At 37.3% G+C, this 22,157-nt stretch overlaps 1 protein-coding gene across 2 annotated transcripts in view; it reads right to left on the bottom strand.

Annotated features, from left to right (window-relative positions):
- The window catches only part of ATG10 (autophagy related 10), a 213,127-nt gene that overhangs the window by 56,326 nt on the left and 134,644 nt on the right, over positions 1–22,157 (bottom strand). For both annotated transcript variants that reach the window (XM_055342228.1, XM_055342227.1), the window contains exons 4-5: positions 21,464–21,602; positions 7,209–7,306 (exon numbers count right to left, since the gene is read on the bottom strand). In XM_055342228.1, the coding sequence (XP_055198203.1) occupies positions 7,209–7,306; positions 21,464–21,602 (237 nt within the window). The remainder of the gene's footprint in view (positions 1–7,208; positions 7,307–21,463; positions 21,603–22,157) is intronic.

Here is a 22,157-nt window from a genome sequence, read left to right as displayed (position 1 = left end):
GAGAGTCAAAAGCAATCTACTCACCAAAAGGTACCTGAGGAGTTTATTTTTTGTTGTGTTTGAGTTTTGTTTTTTGTCTTTTTTTTTTTACCCTGAGAGATTTATGATGGGAAAAAAATGAAAACTCACTGAAATTAATTACCATATTTTTGCATGTTTTAGACATGATGAAGTCTTCAAAATGAAATTAATGGTATTTGGGATATGTAAAATATATATTGCACAGTTTCCTCTTTACTCCCCGCAAATATTTAATTCAGTTCTCTCATAGTATTTGTGTCACATGAAGAAATATAACAATTTTTTTTTCAACTTTATCCACCCAATCCCATTCATTTACTTGTACTCAGACAGCGTTGTGGAATCACAAAATAAAGTACCTCCAAAGTCTTGGTTTCCAAATTTAAAGTGCACAGTTCAGGTGTTAGAAAATATCTGAAGGGAGATAAGACACCGGTTGAGCTTTGTATGCAGCCCTCTTTTTCAGTCTTCCCACCAACCCTATGTAAATATTGCCATAATCTTTAATGGAAAAATAAGACACAGAGAGTTTTTTATTTCTGCCCACGTTCATACAGCTAGAAAGCAGTGGTGTTCACTGTGGTTCCAGCACCTTGATAAAGGCTCTGAAAGAAAGCAAGCCTCCTTGGAAAATGGAGGGGTAAGTCAGGGCATGATTTGCACAATATTAATGTGCAACAACTTGTCAAACCAAAAAGCAAGAAGCTTTCAGAGCTACTTGGGTTATATCAAAATAACTCAGGAGTCAACTTAAGGAGACTTAAAAAAATTTTTTTTATTTAAATTCAATTTAGGGGGATCCCTGGGTGGCGCAGCGGTTTAGCGCCTGCCTTTGGCCCAGGGGCACGATCCTGGAGACCCGGGATCGAATCCCACGTCGGGCTCCCGGTGCATGGAGCCTGCTTCTCCCTCTGCCTATGTCTCTGCCTCTCTCTCTCTGTGTGTGACTATCATAAATAAAATAAATAAAAATTAAAAAAATAAAAATAAAAAAATTCAATTTAGGTAACATGCTGTATTATCAGTTTCAGGGGTAGAATTCAGTGATTCATTAGTTGCATACAATACCCAGTGCTCATTATATCATGTGCCCTTCTTTTTCTTTTTAAAGATTTTATTTATTTTTTTTATTCATGAGAGACACACAGAGAGAGAGGCAGATAGGAGAAGCAAGCTCCTCACAGGCAGCCTGATGCGGGACTGTATCCCCTCACCATGATCACACCTTGAGCCGAAGGCAGACACTCAACCGCTAAGCCACCCAGGCATCCCTCATGTACCCTCCTTAATGCCCATCACCCAGTTATCCCATCCCCCGACCCACTTCCCCTCCCGCAACCCTCAGTTTGTTTCCTACAGTTAAGAGTCTCTTATGGTTTGTCTCCCTCTCTGTTATTTTATTTTTCCTTCCCTTCCCCTATGTTCATCTGTTTTGTTTCTTAAATTCCACATATGAGTGAAATCATATGGCATTTTTCTTTCTCTGACTGACTTATTTCACTTAGCATTGTTTCATCCATGTCATTGCAACAATCAAGCAACAATAATTACTATAATGAACTGAAATGCATAAAACATTTATATTCATGAGTCCACAAAGATACATAAGAAAACTTTCTTGGTCACCTTTGGACACTAGAGAACCAGCTCATTATCTTAAAAGCTAGAAACATTTATCCTGCACTTTGTATACAAGCATACCTCAAGTAATAAGCTGGTGAGGGAAACTGCTGTTAGAAAGCAGTTCAGTTAATAAATAATGAATGAGGGAATTAGAGCATCACCATTTGCAAACCCTAATGAGTTAATGGATCTAGGCAGTAATCATGAATGGCTGCTAACACCACAAAAAAGAACAATAACCAAACATTATGTGCCTTTTGATAAGAGTATCCAAAATCACCTATGAAGTATTGCTCCCTAAAACAAACCTGAATCTGATCAAGCCTCCAGATCTAACTAGCAGTTTATGGAAAACTCAGGGAGGAACACACCAACCACCACCAGATATTAATAGGAAATAAACACAAATACTACAGTACAAACAACCTTGTTTCTTCAACAAAAATTTATAAGGAAAAAGAGAGAGGAATGAGAATCTTTGTTTCAAACGTCTGAAGAGATGCTAACCATTTTAATGTATAAACCTTATTTGAATCCTGATTCACAGAAACTGTAAAAAAAATTTAAAATTGTGGAAATTTAAGCATCAATTGCTTATTTAATGATATTAAGAAATTACTAACAATTTTTTGTGATAACAGAATATGGTTATGTTTATTAAGAGTCCTTACCTTTTTTTTTTTTTAAGATTTTATTTATTCACTCATGGGAGACACAGAGAGAGAGGTAGAGCACAGAAAGAGAGAGAAGCAGGCTCCATGCAGGGAGACTGATGCGGGACTCGATCCCAGGACTCCGAGATCATGCCTTGAGCCAAAGGCAGACGCTCAACCGCTGAGCCACCCAGGAGTCCCAAGTCCTTACCTCTTTTTAATTAAACTTTTTATTTTGAGATAACTATAGATTCCAAATGCAGTTGTAAGAAATCATACAGAAAGATTATTCATATCCTTCACCAGCTCCCCAGTGGTAACACCTTGCAAAACAATAGTACAATACCACAACAAGATACTAACATTGATAGAGTCAGATATAGGACATTCCCATTACTACATTTCCATTGGTTCCTTCATGTTGCCTTGCATAGCCACAATCTCTTCTGTCCCACTTATAACTCCTTCTCTAATACCCAATAACAACAAATCCCTTCTCTAATCTATATTTTTGTCATTTCAAAATAAGTGGAATCATAAACTACACAAACTTTTGGGACTGCCTTTTTGTACTCAGAATAATTCTCTGAACACTCATCCACATTGTTCAGCATATCAGTAATTGGTTCCTTTCTATTACTGAATAGGATTACCTAGTAAGGAGTACCATTTTGTTTAATCTCCATGATCTGAAGGGCATCAGAGTTGTTTCCATTTGGGCAATCATGGATAAAGCTGCTATAAAAATTGGTACAAAGCCCTTATCTTTTAAAGATATATACTTAAATTTGAATGAATGAGATAGGATGTCTAGGATTTGCTTTTTAAAATTCCAGATTAGGGGCAGCCCGGGTGGCTCAGTGGTTTAGCACTGCCTTTGGCCCAGGGTGTGATCCTGGAGACCCAGGATCGAGTCCCACGTTGGGCTCCCTACATGGAGCCTGCTTCTCCCTCTGCCTGTGGCTCTGCCTCTCTCTCTCTCTCTCTCTCTCTCTCTCTCGTCTCTCATGAATAAATAAATAAAATCTTAATAAAATAAAATAAAATAAAATAAAATAAAATAAAATAAAATAAATAAAATAAAATAAAATTCCAGATTGGGTGAGATACTAAAAAAATAAGACTGGCCATGAGTTTGCAAATGTATTATTATACTATTTTCCTTATTCTTGTATATATTTATAATTTTCCATAATATAAAGCTTAAAAACAAGAAAACAGTAAAAAAAAATTACTTATCTGACTGTTTACACACCCACATACATAAATACAAACATCTTCAAGCAAAATTCAAGGTATGCTTTCTTATCTTATGACTTTTAGTCTGAGCCAAGATTGCAGGGGCTCTTTACCTAAAACATACAGCCCACACCTGCAAGTAATTATTATTGAAACATTCACTGTACCAATTTGGGCAGATCCAACCTAGGCATCTGTTAACTTTCTTTCAGAAGTTCTTTATTAGGCTACAGGGTTGAAATAATACGTAATTCGTAATGTTGGACAGAAGCAGGTAAGTAATCACCATAATCAAATGTATGAGATTCATTAGTGGCTTGTCATCAAAAGAGAGGGTTCATGTCTGACATGAACAGGTCCTTATCATCAAGACAAATGCTCAGAGAACAGAAGTGTGATTACTAAAGATGAAGAGCAACAAACTATATGAGTACAATCAAGCCTGGAAATGAAGTGAAATGCATTTTATATTGTGTGAAGGCTGCTTTTGTTTTTAAGCCACTCTGAAGGACAGGATATTATTATCATGTTCAGTCTGCAAGCTAATGGTTCTTTAGTGTAATTTTGCAAAATACTATCTACTGTTTGGTGCCACCAATATTGTATCAGCTCATTCTCCCCTAGTGCAACCTTCCATTCACCCCACTGAGGACACTCTACTTTTTCTCCACAAGTGGCTTTACAAAAATGAAGACCTACTCTCTCCAAGATCTCAAGCAGAGAAGAGCACGTAAATACCAAGCCATTAACTAATCTGGGATTAAAAGCCAAGACCACAAAAGGAGATGGTTCATGATGACTTTCAAATGCCAAGTAATGCAATGGTGACAAGTGAGTTTCCCTAAATTTTTAATGCCTGCATATGCACTGTGATGAGCAATTCTAAAGCTTAAACAAAGTTTGTTGTCAAAAGTGGGAAAGCTGTCCACAGATTAATCCCCATAAGACAAATCCCAAAGGAATATTTAAATGCTACAGTTGTGTTGTAGTTTGGTTTTATCAACTATTTCTCCCATTAAGTGAGCCACATACTTGAGTGTTAGAAATAATAATGCGTATTGTGGTTGGATTTGATCACTACTACTATACTATGACAGGTAGGAAAAGATGGTTCACTAACAGGCTGTCTACATGACATGTAAGTGTCTACAAATTAAAAGATATTAGTCAATTCCTTTAAAAGCAATCAATGCACAGATTGGTTCATTTGGTTGGTTTAACAACTTAGTTCTATCAATAGCAAGATATCTATTGGCAACATCATATTAGGAAACTAAGAACATACAGTTGAGTTCAGTCTTGTTCAAATGTCACAAGTCAAAACACAGACACACAGAATTAAAACCCAAAATGACATAGATCACCAGAAATTGTGCTATAGGCTTGCACTGAAATTAATAACAGGACTGCTAGTGATAGTAAAAGGGAAAGGATGAGAAATGGGCTCAAGAACATAATGCAAAATGTAAGTGAAAAGGAGCAGAGAAAAAAGGCACTAAAGTTACATACATATGTGTTTTTGGATGTCTCCGCCATCTATCTTTTGCCTCTAACCTTTGCCATCTTCCTTGACTCTTACAACCAAACATTTTCTGGGTCCTGTGGATTCTGACACTACAGTATACATTTTTAGATAGCCTGTGGTCACTGGCAGGACACTGGAAGCTGAAACTCTTAGCATTCACCTTGACACTTATTTTTAAAAGATTTTATTTATTTATTCTTGAGAGACACGGAGAGAGGCAGAGACACAGGCCGAGGAAGAAGCAGGCTCCCTGCAAGGAGCCCAATGTGGGACTCGATCCTGGATCCTGGGATCATGCCCTGGGCCAAAGGCAGACGCTCAACCACTGAGCCACCCAGGCGTCCCTCACCTTGATACTTAAAGGTTAATCTAAAACACTTTGATAAAATAAAATGTTCTTGCCAAAAATCTTCATGATGGATTTTCTTATATATCTCATTATTTTTCTTCATAGCAACCCCATGCCTACAGTCTACAGAACTGGGATTTTAGAGGGGGCCATTTTTGTGACCTGAAGTGGCCTTAAAAAAGAATCATGAGAGAACAAAGAGGAAATATAAAGACAGAACAAAGGCAACAGGAAGACATTAAGTCTGGAAAGAATTCCAAGAACAAACTGCACAGAACGGCTTCTGGGAAATGAACAGCCATGGCTGGCAGGAGCTGAGCCTGTGTGCAGTGGAGTAGAAGATAAGTTTGAAAGGGCAGATTGGAGCCAGGGAGTGGCAGCCACTGGAGCCCAGGTGAGGCACTTAGACCACATGTCACAGGCCTTTGGATGGCTACTGCAGTTCTGTGCACAGGCAAGATATGTGTATCATGGTTAGGAGGATGTGACGAAGGGTAGGGGCAGGAAGGAAGGAGCAGAAGACCAGAGGTGTGAGGCCTTACTAATTGTTCCAGGTGAGGCTACAGGACTTTATCTGAGAGGGCAACGGTGGGAAGGGAAAGGAAAGGACTAACTCTAGGGGCTGTGTGAAATATGCATGTATTTAAACCTAGTTTTGTCCTCAATTAAAACCTAGAAAATGGTCATTTGAAGTCACTAAGAACTACTTACAAGATGCTAAGGATTCTTATGTTGATTGGGAGGTAAATTGTCATTATTATGATCAAACACATAAGAGGGCATAAAAATTCTAAATGGCTGATAAAATCATTTTTAAAGGAAGCTTTGATTAAGCTTAACAGAGGCTGGGAAAAAATAAGTTTTTTGATATAAGTAAAAATTATTTTTAAGGAGACCATGATTGGTTACAAGGTGATGAGTATTTTTAAATTTCTAAAATAATTAACTGCTGATTTTAGCAAGGCAGTAATAATGACTTATATGATTGACAGATCTATTTTTCCCTACTTTTGCAAATCTACTTTTTATATCTACTTTTGCAGATGTATTTTCTCTACTTTTTTCAGATTGCTATTGAAAATCTATTATTAATCAGAAGTTAATTTTTTTTTGCAAATGTACCTATGAGTAAAACTCTGAAGCACTGTAGGTAACACAAGTTAAATCATGTACTTCTTAGTGAATATGCCAACTTAGTTTCTATTCTCTTTTACTTAATACATTTTTATTGAGCACTCACTATATGATAAGTGCTGTGCCAGTGCTGGGTGCATGATAAGGAGAAAAAAAGGGGTGCCTGAGTGGCACAGTTAGTTAAGCATCAACTCTTGTTGGTTTCAGCTCAGGCCATGATTTCTGGATGGTGAGATCGAGCTCAGCACAGAATCTGCTTGAGATTCACTCTCTCCCTCTCCCTCCCCCACTCCTTACCCCACTCATGCTGAGCACTCTCCCTCGCTAAAATAAATAAATAAATCTTTAAAAAACAGAGGGGGGGGTGGAGTTCTGCCTACATGGGAATGCACAGTACAATGACAAAGAAAGACATTAATTAAAAGAAAACTATCCAAATATATAATTTAAAATTGTGATAAGCACACACAATTGCTTTGAGAGCTATAATAAGGAAAAGAAACGAACTCTGAGAAGGTGTTTCAAAGGAAACTGTCTTTGAGCTGAAATCTGTAAGGATGTAGAGGAATGAAATAAGGAAAAAAAGAGTAGAGGAGAGAGAACTAGAAGATGAGCAGCAGAGGGAAAAAAAATCACATACAATAAAATAAAAATACTCTCTAACCTGTTGGGTAATGGTGTCCCATGGCTCCTGCAGCAGCCGGGTCTTATAGCATTCATGAGTTCCTTCCCATATGTCCTTCAGAGCTAAAGGCCTTCCATCTGCAAAAGCACATGGCAAAGACCATTGGTCAGTAAACCATTTGACACAATGGTGCTTGGTGTTTATCTGAAACTACTAGAAGAATGTTATGATTTTAAAAAAAGAAATCTTTGCTAGTATACATATTACTTATATATCAAAAGAGTGCTATATGAATTACTATTTTCTTCCTGAGGGAAATTTAAACATTCAAGCTTCTCTCCTTTGTAACCATCTAGCAGTTCAATTATCTGCTCATTCATTGCCTATAGGAATTATGCAAAATAAATAAGGTCCAAATGTATTTTAGAGAAAACTGATAGGTACAAGCACAGGCAAAGGACCAGGTACACAGACTCCCATATTCACAAGGGTGCACTATGAATACCTCTGAAATCTTAATACTTCCTCTAGTTCTGAAATCAAAGATGATACATACACATGCTTCTTTCACTCTCTCATTGACTATCTGTAATGTTCGAATCACTCTGTTGAGTACCATGGGGAATAGAGAAAAGGAAAGCACACAATTTCTCCTAGTAAGAAGCCTACCATCTACTAGGGAAGCTATGACAAGTATATCAACAGTATATTAATACTAAAATACTAGGTAGAAAGTGGTTGTTGCCAAGAGGAAAACTGCAGTTCTCACACAGTCCAGAGGAGGGAGTCAGTAACATCCAGTGTTTATGGCAGGTGGAGGGACATGAGCAGGAATTGGCATGAAGAGATTAGGAAAATATCTAGTGAACAATAATTCTGTTTTTCTTTAAACAGCTTCACCAATTCACTTATATTCGTAACAAGCCACTATGGCACAAGTAGCAAAACAGGTATTTAAATTTGTAAAAGAAAGTAGAAAGAAGAATTTACCTAGAGACTTTGAAACTGCACACTGCTGGACAGAATGTGGCCTTATTACTAAAATTTAACGCTACTTGGCCCATTCAGAGCTATCAAATCCTCAGAACTTATGGGTGTGTTCTTTTTCTCAGGCAAGTGGACAAGAGCATGTAAAGAAAACTCATCAGTGTATCAAATCATTAGACCTAAAGATGTATTTGGTCATTGGATGCAATAAAACTAAGGGAAATAATCCACCCCAACACCCCCCCACACACACACACAAATACACACCAAAGCAAAAGGTATTGTACTCAGACTCCTGGAGTTTAAGTAGAGATGTACAGTGTAGGAGAAAAGCACTGGACTTGGAGCCCAGGCTAAGTTTAAACTCTGGTGTTGGGATCCCTGGGTGGCGCAATGGTTTAGCGCCTGCCTTTGGCCCAGGGCGCGATCCTGGAGACCCGGGATCGAATCTCACGTCAGGCTCCCGGTGCATGGAGCCTGCTTCTCCCTCTGCCTGTGTCTCTGCCTCTCTCTCTCTCTCTTTCTCTGTGACTATCATAAATAAACTAAAAAAAAAAAAAATTTAAACTCTGGTGTTGGCACTTACGCCCTATGCGACAGCAAGTTACCTGGCTTTCAACTTTACCTGTAAATGAGGATAATTATCCTTCTCAAATCTTGTTCATGTGAACAGGCTTGCATAAGTGAACACACCCAGTACTGTGCCAGGCACACAGTCAGAGTTTAATACATAGCAGGTATCTCCTCCCAGCCTCCACTGCACCACTGCAGTATTTCTCATACTAGAAAGCTAAAGGATTCATTTATAGATCACTATTTCTTAGAATTTTCTCATGTTTCTACACCATGCACATTGTGTTTGACGATATAATATACTAATACCATAGGCAGGGCATTTCTCATGTTTGACCTGAAAAGTTGAACTTTCCCTCAACCTTTATTTTCAATAAATAGCAATAGAATATTTTGATACATTTTCAATAAGTATCTTCATCTTGGCATTTATCTGGCGGCAGGAGACCATTATCTTGTGATAAATAGTTTTATTCCATTGACATTTCCATGTCTGTAAAATGAACAAGATTTATTCATCCAATTAACATTTGAATGTCATGTTTAGCTACAAGTTAAAAACAAGCTGCCTTCAGTGTCTGTTTTATATTGTTTTCTGAACACATTTACAGAACAGGGCAAAACTTTGCCCTTAAGGTAAGCACTACAGATCTTCAAAATAAGCACATGCACACACACACACACACACGTGTGTGTGTGTGTGTGTGTGTGTACTGATGTTGGAAGAGGGGAATAGGATCTTAAGTACCTCAATGTCAAATAGTAAACCAAATAATCAAATTATAAAAAGAAGCTTTTACAATAATTTTCAGATGTCAAAGTTATAAGAAATCAAGTTGTAGGATAATAAAATGTGAGAGCTGGTGTAATTAGTCATTTTATAAATAAGGAAACCAAGGTCTTGGGAAATATACATCAGCCAAAATTATGCAGCCAGTTCCTGGCTGCGCTGAGCTGGAATTCAAGTCTCAGTGCCCTTCCCGCCATTCCCTACAGCCTCTGAGGGTGGAGACTGCGCCTATGCATTCACCACTGCAGCCCCACCATGTAGTTCCAACTTCCATTCACACATTGCAAATGCTTTATAAATATTTACTGAATAAATTATAAGTGAAAGGACGCCCTCCTTAACTTTATTTCCTCTAAGACAGATAAAGGCTTTGCAGATCTAGAGAAGAATGCTTGGTTTAATATCTGGCCATCAGTGATGATTTTAATTTGACTCCTTAAAATATTTCAGCCTACAATCTAAGGATGGAGTGAGTGGCTCGGATATTACCACCGCCAAACCCCCCACATACTCTGCTGGAACCATTCATACAAAATGCAATAATCAGCAGCTAGCAACAATGTGGAAAAACCCAGAACAAATGTAATAGAATATTTTCATTAGATTTGATGCCAGAATTGAGCGTATGTGACGTAAGTTTTCAGATAACACCAAATTTACTGGAAAAAAAGTTAACATCTTACAGCACAAGACCTAAAAAAAGTAATCTGGTCAACTTAGAATAAGAGATACAGAGTTAAAAATAATAAATTCAAAACATAAAAAGAGTCATGACGCTCCTACGTGCATGTTTCTAAGAGTGCTACCCACTTGCTAGAAAGAGAACAGTGAATAGATATGATTGCATTCTCTAATGCATTTAGAGACTGTTTAAAAATGCACGTATTAATGATGATCAAATGAGCGCGTGTGCAGGCTACTATGATAAGAGTGCATCTCTCCAGCTTCTGCTGACGATCTACAATGCAGATGATCTAGGTATATTCGCTCTCACATACACATATGACAATAATGACTTCATGAACTGTGATATGGGTTCTTTTCTCTAAGCCTTCATCATCAACTTGCCTAGTCACAGCTTGTGCCTTCATGATCAAAGACATACAAAAGTTAGTTTTGTGATCTTTTCTGCTAAAACAAAAAATTTTGACCTAATCAGCAATATCTCCAAAACCATGCCATATGCTATTGATGCATAAAATATATTCAAAATATGGTTGCGATTCTAATTATTTTAAAAGCAAAGGGAACTTTCTGAAATTCCACTGAAGCCATTAAACTGAGATCATCAAATATATTTCAAAAATCACGTCATAAAACTGAAGCTTAAATATTGCAGAAACTCGAAGAACTTTGTGATTTTGACTCTATCTATGTATTTATGAAAACCAAAGACCCAAAACCTCAACCTAAAATTAAATTGTGGGCATAAACAAATACTTGGTTAAGCTCATGAAACACATTATTACATGCCTTCATGTTCAGTTGAAGGTATCTTCAATCAGAAACTTTAAGCCCTGTTAAGAGGGTCTATTTTTTTCTGTCTGGCCTCAGCCAGAGGAGACATAAGCATACTCAATCAACAACTCTCTAGTTATAGACCCATGATATTCGATAGCACCAATTTTAACATGCTTAGAAATCTCATTAATCTCACTGAGGCTGAGAAGTTCAGTAAGATCCCCTGCATACTTGAAAAATTGAAGCAGAAGCTGAAATAATTTCAGCAGCAATCCACAAAGTAAGCATGGTAAATGAAGGCCATTTATTTAGCAAGTGTTTATTGAGTGCCTACTGTGTGCCTCTATCTCCTGGAACGATAATACATATTAGAGCTAAAGGAATACTCTGTCAGCGATCTAGAATGTCAATGACAAAAGAAGAAGATACACTGGATGAAAAATAGAATAATTAAAAAGTACAATCTTTAGCAACTGCCAGTAGCATTTAATTTAGCAATTTTCATATAAAATCTCTCAATTGAATAATAACCTACGTGTCAAGTAATCTATACATTACTCAAAACGTGCAGCTCTCTAAATTAAATTTCTCAGGGCTATTAGTTTTCATGAATCAAATAACAGCATGAGACACTGGTACCACCTAACTGTAGTGAAAGCATGCTGAAGTCACCTTTATCCTATTGTGCATGGTTTCACTAAAATTTCCTAAGTCCTAAAATGAAGATTGCAGAGAGTAAACATTATCTACAGTAAGTTTAAGAATAATGTTCTGAATGTGGCCACTAGAAATAAAAAGGAAAAGTTGGATTATTCACACTGAAATATGTCATTATTCAATATATTGTCTTCAAGAGAGCTTTGAAGGATATAAAAATTCATGTCATACTCCACAGTAAGGCAGAGATGATGCTCCACCAAAGGGGAAAATTCATTTTTGCTTCAGTGAGAAAATTACATTGTGATATGAAATGAGTGTTAATTGTTCAGGTACATTCATATCAGTTACTATGCTGCCTAATTCTGTCATTTTTATTTATCCTTACATCCATTTTTTAGTACTTTATATCTTTATTAATCTTAATTAATCTCAGGAAATCTGAATGAAAATTCCAAAAATACAGATTATGGCAACTTCTCTCTACTGACATATGATATTGGTTAACTTGTATGTTTCTTAGATTTTGGTTACTTTATCATGCAATAAAAAAAATGAGAGTTTGAATCTCAACCCCATAATTTTTTATGTACCTTTGAATAAATCATTTAACCCCTTCAAGCACTCAGTTTTTTGTTTTTGTTTTTAAGCACTCAGTTTTTATGTACATGGACAAGGATAATCACAGCTCCTACCTTACACTGTTATTGTGCCTTCACGATATCGTGTTATTGTGAGGATCAAAATACATAACACGGCTAGCATTGTTGAAAGATACTAGACGCCAAGCCCCATTTCATATATTAGCTCACATACCTCAAAACTCTATGAGATAGGTATTACTAGTATTATTATTATTACTATCTCAATTATTTTCCAGATGAAAGAAAACAAAAAGTTTAATAATTGCTCCCCAGGACATGCAGTTAGTTGCACAGCTAGGAATCAGAACCAAGGCTTTCTGGTTCCAGATCCTGCACCTTCACCACTATACTCAATGTCTCTGTACCCAGGAGCTCTCTGCAAACCATTTAAAGCAATGCACATGTATTAGTTGTGCTGTTGTTCTCATCACTGGTAGCACATGTATTAGTTGTGGTGTTGTTCTCATCACTGGTAGTCTCCACCCACGCTGCCTAACCTCAGAGTATCTAGGATTTTGCCTTTCCTGGGTTTTAGGGGTTTTTAAAAATTATTTATTTATTTATTTGGCAGAGAGAGAGCACAGGTCGGGGGAGCACGAGAGGGAGAGAAACAGACTCCCCACTGAGCAGGGAGTCCGACGCAGGACTCAATCCCAGGACTCTAGGATCATGACCTGAGCTGAAGCAGATACTAACCAATTGAGCCACCCAGGGGCCCCTGTCCTGGGTATCTTACTAGGCTGGCTTGCCCTTTCACTCATCACTGCATGGACAAATCCAACGTGCAGCCCCAGTGTCTCCTGATCACTGCAGCTCAAGATAATTTCTGTCCTCTGAGCCCTAGTAGCAATTTTTTTCCCCAGATTTACTGAAATATAATGGACATACAACATTGTGTAAATTTAAGGTGTACAACATGATTTGATACATGTATATTAGAAAATGTTTACCACCGTATGTTAGTCATCACATCCATCACCTCACATAGTGTGTGTGTGTTTGTGTAGATAGAACATATAAAATCTACTCTCTTAGTAACTTTCAAGTGTATGATATTACATGTTGTTAACTACAGATACCATGGTATACATTTTTAGATCCCCAGAACTTACTCATCTTATAAATGAAATCTGTACCCTTGGACAGATCATTTTTTCCTCATTTTTCCTATTGTCCAGCTCTTGGCAACCACCAATCTACTCTGCCTGGTGGCAATTTTTACCTCTATTATGGCTCTTAATATATTCTACTTGTTACAGTGAATTTCAGACTTGTTTTGTTTCCTTCATTAGACTATATGCTCCTTGAGGGCAACATCCAGCTCTGATTTCCTTTGTTCATCTCCACATGCCACAGATATCTTCATGTCTTCTGCAAAAAGTATTTTCCAATGATTGGATAGATGAGCATTCAATATTATTTCTAGAGCAAATAGCACAATTATTACTAAGAATAATGACTGAATAATCATGATAAAAAATCACAATTTATATATTTTTTAAAAACCCGTATTTATATAAATCTATAGTATCAAGTAGATGGAGACATAGTGGATATATGATTTTTCAGCATCCAAACATACTTCTAATTTGGGAGAGAAATTAAAAAATAAGTAGAAGGCGGAGCCTCATTTTTCACCACTAACACCAAAATGAGGTAGACATTCCTCATCCTGTCATTCTTTTTTTTTTTTAAAGAGGAGTTTTCTTTCTTTTTTTTTTTTAATTTATTTATGATAGTCACAGAGAGAGAGAGAGAGAGGCAGAGACACAGGCAGAGGGAGAAGCAGGCTCCATGCACCGGAAGCCCGATGTGGGATTCGATCCCGGGTCTCCAGGATCGCGCCCTGGGCCAAAGGCAGGCGCCAAACCGCTGCACCACCCAGGGATCCCTCATCCTGTCATTCTAACACAATCAGTTGACTCTAAGTTCTACCTTTCCATTAATTATTTGCAACCAGGTATATCTAACGAATACAGCCCAAATAAGTGGTTTGAAAGTCTTGCTTAATCGTTATGTATTTTTTAAATTACCCAGTGCAAATCTTTTAAGTGTTATATATTTGTCTAGTAATTGGAGTAAAAACAAATATAAGACATCTTTTAATTACATGAGAAAGTCTATGTATGTTGCAATCTATTTTTTGTGAGAAATACAGCAAAGAGGACAAAGAAGTGTAATTTTGAGTAATTATAAACTGTCCACATACTATGTTAGATAACTGATAATAATGCAAGTGATGCTATAACCTGTCACTTAAGTTAAACACTTACCTAGTAGAAGTACATATAAACCTAATGAGGAATCTCTTAATCAGAAAACGTCTCAAGTGAAGCAACACTGGATCCACAAGATACCTGAGACATCAACTTTTTTTTAAGATTTATTTATTGGAGAAAAAGAAAGGAACAGAGAGTGAGCGGGCGTTAGGGCAGAGGGAGAGAATCTTCAAGCAGACTCCCCTCCTTCCTCCCCACCGCCCCCCCATAGCTATTTGGAGACCTGTGGCTGGATCTCACAACCCTGAAATTATGACCTGAGCCAAAAACAAGAGTTAGACACCTAACAACTGAGTCACCCAGGCACCCTGAGACATCAGCTTTGAGATGCTCCTATTCATCAGCATTCCAAGGACCAAATCACCAGATGAATATTTACAATGTTAAGTCTTCTGGTTGTAAAACAGAAGACACTCTATACAAAGTGTTCTGTGGCTTTGATTCCAACCTCTTGGTCTGGCATCCCAGTACTCAGTATTTTTGGACTCCTGGCTCTCTTCAAACCGCAGTACCTCAAAGGGCAGCCCAGGTGGCTCAGCACTACCTTTAGCCCAGGGTGTGATCTGAAGACCTGGGATCGAGTCCCACGTTGGGCTCCCTGCAGGGAGCCTGCTTCTCCCTCTGCCTGTGTCTCTGCCTCTCTCTCTCTCTCTCTCGAATAAATAAATAAATAAAATCTTAAAAAAAAAAAAACCTCAGTACCTCCAGAACTTGGACCTACTATGCCTATAGCAGTACCTTGTGTATCAATCTAATTTGATCCTCTCCCCAGAGGATCCTCTACCTTCTAAGCATAGCACATAATACCTAAACTTAAAGAGCTCTGCTTTGACGACTTTAAAGAAGGAGAAAAGCAATAACCTAGTTTCAAGGTGAGCAGTGTTATTTTTCACCAGATTTAGAAAACAGGCTAATGAATTTCTGTGCTGTGCACACAGTAGGCACTCATGTATATTTTAATGGATATTTCTCTTTTTTAAAAAACATTTTATTTATTTGAGAGAGAGCACAAGGAGAGGAGAGTCAGAGGGAGAAGCAGAATCCCCACTGAGCAGGGAGTCAGGACAGGGCTGTCTCAGAACCCTGGGATCATGATCTGAGCCAAAGGCAGATGCTTAACCAACTGAGTCACCCAGGCGCCCCATGGATGTTTCAAATAGGAACCATTCTGCCAAGAGTAAGCAAAGAAATGTTTCTTCCTTCCAAAATACGAACCATTCTGCCAAGAGTAAGCAAAGAAATGTTTCTTCCTTAAGCAAAGAAATGTTTCTTCCTTACTCTATCTGAAAAAGCTAAAATATAGTCTCTTGAAGGTAAGAAAATAAATTTACCTTTTCATGTCCTCTTCTGGCCCTTGGATCCACTTAAAATCTGTTGCTTTTTGTATATATGGTATTTTGTACTAACACAGGTTAGAGTAAATATTTTGGCTAATTAGTTCTCCCTGTAGTTTTGTTTCACACTTCTCTAGCATTTTTTTCTTTAAAACATTTTTAAAACCGGGCATGATTTTTCAATGGGATTCTATTCCCATCATATGTTTTATTTTTTTAAATTTATTTATTCATGATAGACATAGAGAGAGAGAGAGAGAGAGAGAGAGGCAGAGACACAGGCAGAGGGAAAGCAGACTCCATGCAGGGAGCCCGACGCGGAACTTCATCCCGAGACTCCAGGATGGCGGGCCCTGGGCCAAGGGCAGGCGCTAAACCGCTGAGCCACCCAGGGATTCCCCCCATCATATGTTTTAAACAAGCATCCTAAATTTCCATACTATATCAAGTATTTACATGGTTCAACAAATAATTCTTATTAAATTTTCTCAATTGTTTGGAGTTTTCAATCTGAATATCTTTGTATTAATCAAATAATTTTTCATTATTTTTCTGAATAACTTTCACTGTTTGCTCTTAAATCTCATTTTATTTCCTAGAATCTCTTTCAAATCTATCAAAATTCGTGTTCCATTCCATTATCATAGCTTTATAACTTTATATAAGTAAATGTGGCACATTTGAACTTTCTTAAAGATTCTCTATAGTCAAATAAGACTCTAAATTATCTGTCAAATCATTTTCAATGTTCTGCTCATTGTAATAATTAACTAGAATCATTTTGCTCCAATCTTTAAGTACCTCTCTAATCCACCTTTTCTTTCCTGTTCAACAAGCTGCCTTAACTCTCACTGTGCTGGCAACCCTTCCAATCTATTATCTCTTTCATAATTTGACCTCAACGTATCTTTCCAAACATTTCTTCCAGTTAATCTTCAGGAAACCTTTACTCCAAACTGGCCTCGCACTGTTCGCCAAATATGCCATGCTCTCTTCAGCCCTACAGCTTGGCACTCACTCTCCTCCTCATCTCCATTGCTTTTCCCAGCCTTTTCAGAAAAGCCAACCTGTAACCTTCTCTTGCAAGTTGTTGGACAGAGCCTTGGACATTTTACTTTTATTCTCCAACTTCTCCAACTCCATCTTTCTGTTTTCCTGTCATTCTTTTCTATGTACTCTAAAGACTTCCTCTTGTTCCAGATCGTGTTGAACAAGCTTCTTCTTCCCCTTCCTTGATGTTTTATACACTGCTTTAGTCCAAACTTTCCATTATTCTTACTTTTTTGCTAGTCTTTATCATGGTTTGCTTTTGAGAGATCATTATTTTTTGGCGATTTCTTTCTCTCTGTTCCTCCATGAGCATCCTTTGGGCATATAACAAGTGGACAAATCTTCCACATGAAATATCTGGGTTACGTTTTTAGTTCTATACTATTACTTCCTGGGCCAATAATAGAATGGATCTCCAGAAAGAACAGACATTCAGTTGCTGAATGGAAGAAATGTTTCCTTCCCTATTCAAAAGCAGCTCTTCTGACTAATTAAAGAAATATGTCAAAACAGTTCCCAAGAAGAACCCATATGTCAGCCAAAGAATTAAATATTTTGAAAATGAGAAGAACCACTTGGTCTATTTTTCAATAGAGATTGAGAACAAAGGAAAAGAAGAAAGAGCAGGAATAAATCAGAATTCAAGCTGAAATAAATATAGAAATCTCTAGTTGCAATGAAAGGGGAAACCATGTAAGCTTAGGACTCTGGTGAAGCCCTATGACATTATGTTTATAATTAAGGTTTTAACTACATTCCTAACACTTGCCACCAGCCTTTGACCAAAACCAAGCTCTCAAAAAGGAAAAATAGGACATAAAAAGGTGCTGGAATCATGGGCAATAGAGAAAGCCTTTTGCATGATACAAATACTCTTCTTTAAAATAGCATGCTTCAAAAATAGTTGGGTGGATGGATACAGTGAGCACTGAAGATGTCAGTGTTTTGTGAGAATGGACTCATAAACTACTAAGCACTATCCAAATATAGGCTATTTATTACCACTTTACAGGAATGTAGTTATGTCTTACCCACTGCTGGGTAACAAATGGTATTGTGTTCCACTACTTCTTCCAAATTTCAAATGACAAAAGTAATTAGGGGAAAAAAAGAATACAGGAAAGGATTTATTTCTCTTCTTATAACCATGTTACCCCCTAGGGAACCCAAGTCCTAAACGTCCAAGTAGTAGGAATGAGAGGTACTCAGCAGCAGAATGCTATCACAATTTGGCTGTGTGCCTTCAAGGATCCAACAAAAATATGTGTTTACAGAAGTGGAGCAGCTACTCAGCTAGTTTAGATCCCACTCTTTGAGTACTCAAGACTTTCCATTTTCCTTAGTCAACCACTTCTGCAATCTATGAGAAGGATCAAACTAAAGAGGAAAGGCACATACATGTTTTGGGTCCTGAGTTTCCCGGAGACAACAACACCACTCTTGTACATCTTCCTTATAACCTATCAGAGCAGTTCTGCAATTTAAAAATCAGGCACTATCACAATGTTTCCATCTTTGGGTTGTATGCAGAAATGGTTAGAGATCCCTCATCATTGATTAATTCAATAAATACTTGCTGAAGCTGTATCACAGTTGATACTGTGGGTGTCAAAATGAATAAGACAAATAACAAATGTCACATACTTATTATTCTCTGTCTCTGTCTCTGTCTCTGTCTCACACACACACACACACACACACACACACACACACACACTGCCATGAGTAAGGCTTATTACTTTGTAGGCTGTAGGTACTCACTATTAATTTCCTTCCTCCCTCTTTATTACCTTACAGCTCTATTTTCTCACTTACCATTTTATAGGTGACAAACAATTCTGTAATACTGTGATATTACATATGATATGATGTGAAATGATGTGCTGTGATATGATATGACATGGGAGTGACACAAGCATGTGCCATGTTAGCTGAATCCTAGGCAACAGTATGCCTGGTGGACACTGGCCAATACAGAGGAATAAGAAGTAATCACAATCCAATGGATTTGTATTTTAAGAAACACAATAAATATTTCTTCTAGAATCTAAACCAGCTGATAAAAGAAAAGGTCATGTCAATTTAAATGGGAACTACTATTACTAATTGCTTTACTTAAAAAAAAAAGGTAGCAGAAGAAAATGCAGAGCAGAGTAACTAATTTTTACTAACAACCAAATGCAAAAGAAATTCTAAATATCTGTCAAAAACAGGGCTAAGTGAACTATTTCTGAAGCAACAAAAAAGACCCCTGAGCAAGAAATTTTATAATCATCCTCTTTCTAGGTCGGAACTCTGTTAGAATAAGACAAAGAAAAATCTGGACCTGGAGTAAGAGGAAGATGTTAGGAATCCACACTGACAGAGATCTGGTTAACAAACAGATGGAGAGCCAGAGTAATCAGATATCACAGAAAAAGGGAATGGGTTAAGGGGAATAAAAGAAAAATTATAACTAGAGTAAAGGGCGAAACATTTTTTTGAACATCCATTAGGTTCAGTTAGTAGAAAAGAGAAAAGAAATTCTTAGGATATGATCAAAGAAAGAACCATTTTTCATATTTCTCCACAAGAAAACATTCAGTATGCTTTGACAAATTAAATTAGATATTTTAATGTACCTGAATAAATACCAAATGAATTCTGGAATTTGAAAATCCCTAGTGCTCATTCCATACAACACAGAACGGTGAGGGAGGAACAAGGAAGGCTGCCATATAAAATAAGTAGCTCATTTTAGTTTTCTTTTATTAAGCATAAATAAAAGGTGTCTTACAAGTATATAGATAGGATCCAAGAAAGCTAGTGGAGTATTTGTTTATTATTATTATTATTTAAGAAATAAAAAACCATCATAAAGAAAAGATCTTAGAAGTCTACAAATTTCATTAAAATATAATTGGACTTGCAGGAACAATTACTGTGCTGTACTGTAAGGGGAGCTGTTGGCACATAAGAGCAAAGTACACGTATGAGCTCATCTACCAGCCTAGGCAAGACCCACTTCCAGCTAGAAGCAGTCATGTTTCAACACCTCCGATTCCCTAATGCTGACAAGCTAAACAACTTGTTTTGTCTCTGGGAGCTCTTCTCTGGTGATTAACTGCTTATGGTGCATACTAATTATATGAAAGTACAGTATTGAAGAAGTAGTGTCCTATTTCCTCTACCTGCAGCCTTGATATGTCTTTGAATCTAGAAAGATACTAGGTAGAGCCACTGCAAACCAAATCCAAGAGAAATATTTCCCTCCCCCATGGTAAACAAATATATTCCCTTCTACTTTTTAGTATAACAAAGTTCACTGACAACAAACCTCCTTTAACCTCTGGGCTTCTTACAACAATAAAGTGAGTGTTTCTAAGGCCTATAATAATCATATGGATAAATCTGCAGCAAGAATTCGTGAATTAGTAACTATCAGTGTCCTCAATTCCCCAAGTCCCATGTTGAAAATTTACCCCAAATTGTCAGTTCTTAGGAACTGCACCTCAGATTAAAATCTTCTCACCAGGGAGTCTATGAGAATTTGTTCTTGTGTTTTAAATCCTAAGTGCTTGTTAAACCGCCAACACTGCAAAATTAGAGACCATTAAACAATATAAGGCAGCAAGTGATTAAATCTACCAAATACACATTCAAAGCAGCTTAAGCTACTTTTTAATTAAAAATAAAATATCACTGGCTAAATTCAGATGTCTTAGCTATCCAGAAAAAGTTAGAAGGCTGTTCAAAATGCAAAATGCTGCTGATAAGGCCAGATAGAAAAGGAGAAATAAGAAATAGGGTAGGGGGTGAGCTAGGGAAGCAGCTCCTCTCCCTCCCCGAGCCCAGGGGGGCAAGGCCTTGCAGTGCTGACCCGGTTTAGTCAGAGGAATAGAAGTGGGAGTCACTGCTGCCCTAGAGGGTAAGAACTCCATGTGGCTGCTGATTAAATAAGCTTTATTAGCCAAGGCCTCAGAGGAGACAGGGTGTTCCACCTTCTTGGCAAGGGGAATGAGTTGAGTAACAGCATGGCAGGAAGCTCCGGCAGTGGAGATGTATAGATGGCCGAAGGAAATGTTAGTGCTATTTTTAAATATAGCTTGAACTAATTGATAAACAGTTCTCAAAATAATTATTAGCATTTGGGGAAGGAAACATGGGGGCTTTGAGTTAGCAGAATTGCTTAAGACTGAAAGAAATTTTCACTGTAAAGTTACAAGTACATAAACATTGTAGCTTTAAGTTGTTCCTACTTGTTTAAGGAAAAGAGAAAGGGCCAGGGGGCTTAGTCAACGTCGGGCAGGAGGCCAAGAATCTGAAGATCAGACTTAAGGCTGGGATGATATCATTCACTCTGAAGTCTTGATACTCTTTCTAAAGCATGAGAAAATTTACTGGTACAACCTTACCTCACCCACAGTTTTCTTATTTTTAACTCTATTTTTTTTTTCTCTCAAGAATAATTTTCTAAATCTGCTTTCTGCCTTATATGTAAATGTTATGAATTTCCATTTAGCAGGCGAAATGGTCTTACCTAAAAAGCTTGCCCTAAAGTAAAGCACAGGCACTTGGTAGCTACAGGAGTACAAGACATGATACTCATATTTAATCACTTCGCTTCCCGTTGTGGTCTCAGTCTTTTCAAAATCATCCAGGGGTAATTCTAAAGCCTCCTGAAAAAGAGCAAAGCAAAAATAAAATGTGTTTATCAGTTAAAATTTTTAAAAATGGACATTAACACAGAAAGAGAAAGAGGAGGATTTCTTCTGGCAAAATAACAGTTAAATAAATATAGGACTATGAGGTAAGGAAAAGGGAGTTTCCAACATTAATGTTTAACGTTTGAGTCCTGGGTAAATAGTAAAACCAGAAAACATTAGCATTAAGTAATTCCAGATTGTTTTTGAGAGACAAAGCAGCTCTGGGTAAAGAAACAGGAAGGGAAAAAAAAGCAAAAGATCTATTGCAACAGCAACACTGAAAAATCGTTACAATTTTAGCAACAAGACGATGGCTATACAAGCTACCTTCTTCCCTACCTGTGAAAGCTAAAAACATCCTAACAATTGAACAAGAGGCTGTGAAATGTCCCTAAAGATTCTATTGTACTTGCCAAAAGATGATTCATTGTGTGCTGAACAATTCCCACTTCCATTTTGAATAAGAAAGTTATTGTGCAAGAGGTTGAGTTTGTTAGGTACATTTCAAAACCTGAGATGAGTCTGTTT

This window comes from Nyctereutes procyonoides, unplaced genomic scaffold (genome assembly GCF_905146905.1).
Source record: "Nyctereutes procyonoides isolate TBG_1078 unplaced genomic scaffold, NYPRO_anot_genome, whole genome shotgun sequence".
Lineage (NCBI taxonomy): Eukaryota > Metazoa > Chordata > Mammalia > Carnivora > Canidae > Nyctereutes > Nyctereutes procyonoides.
Note: the sequence above shows the minus strand (reverse complement) of the source record. Positions and strands in the feature narration are given on the sequence as shown.